We start from the raw sequence: 8,889 nt of genomic DNA on the forward strand, positions 1-8,889 counted from the left end.
TCCAGGAGTTTATGTCAAAAGCCACTTTGATCCCTCTCAGTGACGTCAACCACACAGACCGCTCGTCAGAATAAATGAGCCTCAGAGCTCACACGGAGTTGGGTAATTTAACAACAGTAGCGACCTGTGGTGCTGTAAGGGGTTTGTGCCAAAGGCAGTGTTTGTTGGTAAGCTCTCATGCTGTGGGGGCAGTGACAGTTCAAAGGTAGCAACTGTTACCTGTTTTTCCTGAGTGGGAACACACTACCCATTCACACACCTGTGTTTCTGTTTAACAAACAGAAAGTATAAAGGAAAGACGTAACGCCGGCTTCTGCATCTTTAACATTTTATTATGAGTGAAAGAGGTGTCAAAAAGGGGATATAAAGCATATTTTAAGACGATATCAAAATGGAAACATGATACAAATCTACTCTTTATTGATCTGTGCTGATAGCTTGCCTCCAAAGTAAAAACTTGCTAATTTATTCACTGACATCCTAAAATTAAAAATCTATAAAAATTAAAATCCTGATACCAAATATATGCGAACACTGTTTAAAATGCTGCAGCGTGGAAAGTTTACAATGATCAGCATTTCTGGCATGGTACAATTCCAGTTCTATCATATAAAAATCACATTTAAGTATAGCATCAATTACAGTGCATGACAAAAGTATAATCCCAGAGAAGTTTACAAATCGGCTCATTTCAAAAGATGCTGATGACATGATATTGACATATATAACTGTGTTTCCAAAAAAGTAGGGACACAGTTGGGGTTTTTTGAATTGGGCCGCGCAACGCCCAGGATGGACCCTCTCTGGAGTCAGGACAAGTGAAATGAAAACCCAACTTTTCCTGATTTTGCTGCTTCCTGTTTAAAGGTTTTAAATAGCTAAATAACAAAAGGACTTTTATAAACATTTATAAAGGAAATTAAAAAGGTGTTTGCCACCAGATTAGTAGATTTTCTTAGCAGCAATTTTTTGGTAGCACTGCAGAAGGAGTATTTACAGCTGCTCCTTAGACCATTACACAAGACAAGCACGTCATTAGTTAGAGGCACCTTCATGAGATGGCCTGTTGAAATGGAAATGCAAATCCCTGCTGAACTGACATGCAGGACTAGTAAAGCTGAAAAATCTTCCTCTGGAAAACATTGCTGATCTGACACTTGCAAATCTATTTTTGAAATAAACTCTTTGAAAACAGTAAAAAAACAATATGATTAATGTTTTACTTCATCAACTTGAACTTCAATATATGCTGATTCTGACATTCTGTTTGCAAATGATTGCAGTCTACTTTTATTTACGTCTTACACAGCATCCCAGCTTTTTTGGAATCTGGGTTATAAAAAGGCACAGCGCTTTCATGTATTCTGTAATATTCAGCAGAACTGACATGCCAGTATTTTATGGTTTATGACTGGAACAGATCACAGATGGCCAGGTGTGTTTTAGACACAGACCAGGCTGGGTAAAGAGGGTCAGTAAACCTGTGCTTGAAGGAATGCATTAAAGCTAGACTGCCCCCTGGTGTCACATTAAAGAATGATAAAATACCCTCTTCGAAGTCGAGGAACACTCCAACCCTCTGCAGCTGGTCTGCTTCCACAGGAGTCGCCTCCTTGTTATGCAGAGCTTCCACCTTCTTTCTGTCACAGGCCAGGCACCAGGAAACGGAGTTGAATCCCAGACGAGAGCTGTCCTTCTGGCCTTTCCTCTCCATCTGACCCTCACACAGCCCCACCTTCCAGCGGCCCTCATCCACAGCCACGTCCACTTCCCAGTACCAGCGCCCTCCCTCCAGGGCGCAGGAGGCCAGGACCTGTGGGAAGGAGCTGAAGCGAGCCTCGTGGTTTGTGTAGGCCTGCTGGACTTCGCTGTAGGTCACCTTCCTGTTGTTATCAGACAGCTGCAGCTTGGGATGGGCTGTATCTGCATCCAAGAAGGGGACGCTACCATCTGAACACAGGAAAGGACATTAAAGGAGAATTTAGATGAGAGCATTAAGACTTATCGATTGTGCCACATTTGGGCCTACAGGATGCATTTAGTCGTTTGGTTTAATTAGCTGTGATTCATCCGTGAGTGGAAAAATAAACAGGTGTTGGTATAAAAAAAACACTCGACTCACAGAGCAGTCTGTAGAGGTCTCTGTCTTTTCCTGGCACAGTGATGACTACTGTGTCCAACCGTTTCTCAGTCCAGCTCTGCAGACATCTCAGCCGGGCTTGATCCACTTCCTCTGGAGCCTCAAACTGGTCCAGGCAGTTCCCCATGTTACTAGCCCTGGTGAAGAAGAGAGGAGTGAGTAATAGAGCAGAGAGACCTACTTGATAAACTTACATGTATGTGAGTAGTTTCATATGGAGACAAAACTAGTAAAGGGCTGGTTCACCAAAATGACAATAACCCATTTTTCTCTAACCTCTTGTGGTATCTATCCATGTAGATAGTTTTGGTTCCTTCTCTGAGATTTGAGCATCAACCCAAATGTGTTTGGGTTGATTTGAGCATCAACCCAAACACATAAAAGTTGAATGTAGTTTTGTTTGCGGGCTGTAATATATATATTTATTTTTGTGTTTTATTTGTGTGTATTTCCTTTATCGTCAAATCGCACAGCACTATGGTAACTTCACTCATCTAGAAAAAAATACAGAAGAAAGTAGCTCCAGGAAAAAATCTTTACAGCGAGGTCTGTGGATCATCGAGAGAAACAGAGGCACCGATTTAGATGTCTCATAATCTTTATAAATAAAAGCTTAAACTATCTGCATGGCTTAACACCACTGCGAGTAGGTGAGAAAATAAGTTGGCCATTTGTAATAAGTGCGAACTGACCCTTACAGACTTTACAGGCTGTACTGAAGCACTGCTTTGTTGGTGACTAATTTAGGTATCGACATTTAAAACTAATAACCACTTTACATGCAACTAGGTAGAAGTTCAGAGATGACTTACAGTTGGGCAGTCTTGCTGTATTCCTGTCATGGGAAAAAAGACAAAAAAGAAATTTCCTTGTGTTAATGTTTTATAATCTAACAGTAAATCTTCTTTTAAATCAACCAACATGTCTGTCTCCTAACAGCGTACACACCATAATGAAAGCCTGGTCCTGAATGAGTTTGTCTCCCTTGGCATCAGCCAGCCCCTCCAGTGTGTGGAGGCCCTGCTGGATGGACTGCAGGGAGCTCCTGAGGTGGCCGAGTTTCTCCTCTAGTCCCCCCAGAACCCTGTTCTCCTCCTTTGTCACACATTGAAGAGCTAATTGCTCCTCCTGCTCCAGGGCCTCTCTGATGGCTCCGTACTGCTGCTGCACCCCCGCTCGGGCATCACTTAAAACCACCTGGACGGACACAGTGTAAATAAATGTCATGTGATGCAATGGTATCGATTCCTAAAAACTCTCAAGTTCAGTAATTGGTCTACCATGCAACCAACATTACAGAAAGGTGAAAATCTGAATTTAAGATGATGTTCTCTCAAGCAAAATAACTCAAGATGTACAGTGGAGATCACTATGTATCAACTTAAAAATAAATTAACTGTTCTTGGGTACTTTTTCATCAAATTCAACTCTTTTTGGCAGACTAACCATATAATGAGAACAAGTCTTCAAAGCCTTGAAACAGTGATTGTGGTAAACATGACTAGATTTCTCTTATCCATTTGAAGCTAATCAAACCTACTTGTCAGAATTAGAGTAAAAAGTCACATCTGGTGGCACTTTCAAGGCTATAGAATCATTAGCTAATAGGCTAAGCAATAATAAAAGTTAGTAATATTCACTAAAGTCGCTAACTTAGAGCTTCATAAATAAATGATAAGCTGTACATGCAACTGCTCTAACAAAGAGGATGAGCATCCTGTTACCATGACTGAACATTTTTATACTGCAAGTCTAAGTAGAGCTGCAATTATTAGTCGATTAATCTATCAGTCACCAAGAGAAAATTTGTTTCCTACTATTAAGCTGATTAATTCATCTTTTATGTCGATTTTTATGGAAAAATGTCGAACATTAGCTGGTTACAGCTTCTTCAATGTAACAATTTACTTATTTTCTTTATCCTTTATGATAATAAATGAATGATATGCCTGCACAGAGCCAAAGGGATGCTAAAAGACAACATTCACCCAGCCACAGTCTGTTCACTCTGCTACCATCCGACAAAAGATACAGAAGTGTCTGCTGCTGTACCACAACACTACGGAGCAGCTTCATTCCTCAGGCTGTGAGACCACTCAATTCATCATCAACACTCCACTCTATGAAATAGTTTGTTTAGTTTGTCTTTGATGTAGCATAAAGGGACTTCAACTCAGTTTCGTTTTGCAACCCTGTTGTTGTAAAATGATATGGTTCAAGGTTCATTTATTTGAGTTCTTTGGACTTTGGACTGTTGGTTGGACAAGAGAAGCAATTCAAAGAAATCACTATGGACATGGAAAACTGTGGGGAGCATTTTTTTTTTTTTTTTTTTACAATGTTTTGACATTGTATAGAATAAAAACTTAAACTGAAATAATCTGCAGATTACTAGCTAATGAAAATAATCTCTAGTTGCAGCCCTAATTCTAAGCAATTAACCTAAAAACATACAGAGTTAACTCTCTCACTTTGAAGGTCTCTTTCTTCTGTGTGAGATCAGTCACTCTGTTCTTCATTTGCTCTTCAGCCTCCTGAAGTTGTTTGATCTCTTCTTTTAGGTTCCCCTGTGGAAAAAGAGTTGAAAATTCACTTATTTATTGCTAAGGGTGTGTTAACATCTATCTCAATTTTAACATAAATTACTGTATATCTACAGTATATATGGTGCTGCAAAGTCACCACTTACCCTGAGCTCTTTCTCTGCCTCCCTGATGCTGATGCAGACATGGTCTCGGTGCGAGCCAATGACAGTACACACTGTGCACACACACACTCCACACTGTCGGCAGTAGATTCGGTTTATCTCCTGGTGGTCCTGACACCTCCAGGTAGAAATGTCCTCCATCGGAGGGACCAGGGTGTGATTCTGAAAGACAGGGGATTCCAGGTGTGGACGCAGGTGCTCTTTACACATAGAAGCTCCGCAAACTAGACAAGTCTTCACAGCGGTCTGAGACCCACCTTTAGGGCAGTAATGGCAGGGTACAGGGCTGGTACTTTTGCTCTCTGACCGGTGGAAGACGCCAAAACGTGTTGGGGATCCTGAAGCAGCTGCAGGATGTTTGGTGGAAATCGTAGGAGACTTATCTTTACCTGGAGTTGAGGTCCCAGGAAAGGACCTGCCAGGTAAGTCACGTGTCTTTGGCGATGCATGGTTTCCTGTCACTTGTGCGTCTTTCTTGGGGGTTGTAGGAGGAGGTGCATCACATAGATCTACTTCATCAGAGCTGTCAGAATCATCCAATGTGACGACTTCTTCGGATTTCTGCTCGTTCTGCTGGATTGAGACGTCATGTGGCACTTCACCTGCAGTGGCTGCTTTGCTGTCGGCGTTGTTGCTGGAGTATGTGGCATTACCACGCTTAGACGGAGTAGATTCTTGGTTCACTATCTCCTTCGATGTCTTCACAGTAGTCGACTGCGCGGGTTTATCTGAGATGGAGTTTGAGAATGAAGTGGTTGGGGTCTCGGGGTCATTGGACCGCTCACGGGGAACTTCCACAGTTGATCGCTTTGCGTCAGGTTGCTCTGCTGAGGGTGTGCTGGCCTTTCTCTTCCCGAGAAGTCGGCTGGTGAGTGAGGGCCTCCTCAATGCTGGATCCAATGTGTCTCCTTCATTGTTACTGGATGCCCCTTTTAAAATAGAATATACAAAAAAGGAAAACTGGTGAGAGGGAGTGTTGACTTCTATAATAATACTTTAAAAAGAAACACTTGTCAGGTGCCTTTTGCTTATCACCTCAATACTCAACTTTTACTGCCAACAGAGCAGTTTCACTTTTGGTGGGTCAAACAGTGCCTATCTGGGTTATTTGATATAATATGAGTTATTATGATGTCTTGTAAGCCAAAGCTACAACAATGAGACAATTAATCGATTAGTCGATGAAAGGAAATTAATGTGCCAACTATTTTGATAAATAATCATTCCTTTAAAGCATAACATTGCGATAACATGTTTATCTCTCTAATCTATACTGCATGCTGTCAAGAGCATGACAAAAGCTATCTGCGCTTGTTCCTTTTCTCCTTCAGTGTATACTGTAGGTATCTCAGTGTGTAGATGATCCACTTTTTAAGCAACTGAAAGCAATTTGGCTTCATATTATTGGCTAAAATTTAACAGATACCAATAAATAACCATTTTTTTTTGGTCCAGTATGTAGTATATTGTGCATCACTAAGTTTGAAGACATTGCTGTGTGCTCTGGGACATTGAGCAATTAATCATACAGCCATTATGAACATAGATACTGATCGTGGACATCATAAACTGTGAAATACAAATTGTATAATGTGGACACTACATGAACACATGCCATAACGTGGTCGACCTTTGCCCTTACTGATTATTGGAAACCACAAACTTTGGGCTTGGAATGACATTTAGATGTAAACAGTACACGAGCATAGAGCACCACTACTATAACACTAAGAAAGAGCTGCCTTAAAAAGAGAAACACTTTAAATATGTGAATGTAATGATACGTACTTGGCTTAAAGCGCTAAGGACGTGGAAGGAAGGGCAATTTCAGGTGTGAAAGTTTAGTCTAGTGTTTGTTTTGTCAGGATGCCAGAATCACAAATAACCAAACACCCACAGAATAACGTTAGCTAGCATTAGCACCTACCTTAAATATGAAGTACTAAGTTAGCCTGGGACAGTTTTAATATCGTATAATGTGAGAGAGTGAATACACAAACGTTAACTAGCTAAGTTAGCTACACCTTCATGTATTCGGCCACTTTTCAGTCCAACATTGACAGAGTGTAGTTTTTATTTACCTGCAGTGCTCCGAGGCTGAGCACGCCGACTGTTGCTGTGCGGCGGCCGTATCACGCTGCTATCAAACGGCAGAGTGTCGTACACCGTCTTGCACCTCCACTCCGGACAGTGGTACGGTCCGTTCGGGGTAACGCTCCACAAGTCCCCGATACATCGTTGGCAGAAGCGGTGGTTGCACTTCAGGGTGACGGGGGTCCCTGTCAGCTCGTTGCACAGAGGACACCTCGCCGGGGTGTCCAGCGATGCCCCCATTTTGTTTTGGCTGATGTTTAGTTTCTGTTTCCGCGATGACAAGCGGCAGAGGCGGAGCTAGACGGTTTGAATCCCGCTCCTCCCCCCCCCGCAGTGCACGTCTTAAAGGTACAGTCCATGGGTTTAGGAACAGGAAATGGTAGAGGAAGATTTTAAAGGTTAAGTTCGGTATTTTTCAAGCTTGATCCATATTCTTTGTGTGTGACTAATGGGGACCGTAGTGCGGTTTAGTTTGTTGTCCTAAAACCCAAAAATCCTTTAGCATTTTTGCACTTCTGGTTCCCTTGTCTCAAAGTCAATGACTTTTTTTAATTGGTCTTCGGTTAAAAGCCTGAGATAAGGTCACGGGCTTAAGATATTTAAGTGTTTTGTTTAAAATACAGCATTAAATGTCCCACAATTGAATAATAAAGCGCTTACGTGTCGTAAAAAACGACGGCTAAATGAGACAACAGACGTCATCACGGACATTAACATCATCACACCAAACAAAGAGACTCATCTACTCACTAGTCCATTTTTAGGACTAGTGGTGTTCACCTGTGAAGATTATCTTGCTGAACAAAACGTGTAAGTACCATAAACTTTTGTTTGTCACAAAGCTTTTTTCCAATCCAAAAAATCCAATTCAGATATCACATAGGCTTTTTGTTGAGGGAACCAGGGCAGTGCTAACTTCCGGGTTAGCCTACAAAAATATGTCATCGCTACACCACTCTATTACCTTTTTTTGTGTGTGTGTGTCTAAGTGATTAATAGACCATATTCACATGGTCATTTTCCTCTGATGTCATGCTCAGGGTGGGAAGCTCGCAATCTTGTACTGCCTTGTTCCAGGTTGAAAGTCATAAACGAAGGGAATCTAACAGATTGTTATCATTTCACAGCTTCCTGATTGAACGGCTACTGCAAAGACAATGGATACTGGAAATTAGGAGGGACATCTGGCCATATTTGAAGGTAAAACAACATATTTGATAACTCATTAGGTACTGTTAGACAATAGCTAACATTAGTATTCAACCACATCCTAGCTAACATTAACGTTTGATTAGATCCAGTGCATTTCACCTCAAGGCTTTAATAAATGCAGTTAGCTGTTGTGTGAATATACACCGTTAAAGTTCATCCACTTAAAGTGCTTGTTTTTGCAATTGACACGCTCATATTGTTATTCTAAGTGTCTGACAACATTATGGAAAGGTTTCCCAGAGCGATAAACCTCCTTGTTAAATAATTAGATCTTTCGTGTTCAACTAGAAACAGACTTTTACGCTCTCGCTAAAGCCACCATACTCCATTTGCAGAAACATTTATTTGATTGTCGTAAAGCATGCTTCATTCAAGCTCAACGTGAAAACCAAATTAAATTCCCCAAAAAACTTTGTCTTTCCACTTATCCAATAATCAACAGCTTTGGTCACAGTAAACCCTCAATTCACCGCATTAGGTGTGAAAACGTCAGGATATCAGAGAAGCAGCAGGGGAAAACAGCATCTAGAGCCAGAGTATTACTTTTCCCAGGTACCCTTTTGTATCAAGACTCATGATTGTGTGGTGAGTTTGTCCTACGGGGCCCTATTTTACATTTACTCATTGTGATTTAAAACATAACTGCGTTACAGTTTCTACCATGAAAGCAGCTTTAACTAAGACACTACAAATTCAAATCTCAAGTCTAAATACTGCTGTGATTTCATGCACTTGC

The 8,889-nt window shown here is 41.2% G+C and overlaps 1 protein-coding gene across 1 annotated transcript; it reads right to left on the reverse strand.

Annotated features, from left to right (window-relative positions):
- Positions 1 to 309: 309 nt before the first annotated feature.
- Positions 310 to 7,209, reverse strand: LOC311264134 (tripartite motif-containing protein 14). The gene is made up of 7 exons (XM_084364746.1): positions 6,929 to 7,209; positions 4,830 to 5,776; positions 4,612 to 4,707; positions 3,089 to 3,337; positions 2,953 to 2,975; positions 2,123 to 2,277; positions 310 to 1,950 (listed from the first exon to the last, which is right to left on the reverse strand). Exons 1-7 carry the CDS (start codon positions 7,179 to 7,181, stop codon positions 1,406 to 1,408), a joined length of 2,268 nt encoding a protein of 755 aa, XP_084220872.1. The 5' UTR covers positions 7,182 to 7,209; the 3' UTR covers positions 310 to 1,405.
- Positions 7,210 to 8,889: the final 1,680 nt, after the last annotated feature.

Source organism: Pagrus pagrus (assembly GCF_965226575.1).
Source record: "Pagrus pagrus genome assembly, chromosome: 10".
Taxonomy (NCBI): Eukaryota; Metazoa; Chordata; class Actinopteri; order Spariformes; family Sparidae; genus Pagrus; species Pagrus pagrus.

Coding starts and splice junctions, on each gene's coding strand:
- LOC311264134 (XM_084364746.1), bottom strand. CDS start 7,181: ATGGGGGCATCGCTGGACACCCCGGCGAGGTGTCCTCTGTGCAACGAG. Junction 2,976..3,088: donor AGGACCAGGCTTTCATTATG/GTGTGTACGCTG, acceptor TTCCCATGACAG/GAATACAGCAAGACTGCCCA. Junction 1,951..2,122: donor AGACCTCTACAGACTGCTCT/GTGAGTCGAGTG, acceptor TCCTGTGTTCAG/ATGGTAGCGTCCCCTTCTTG.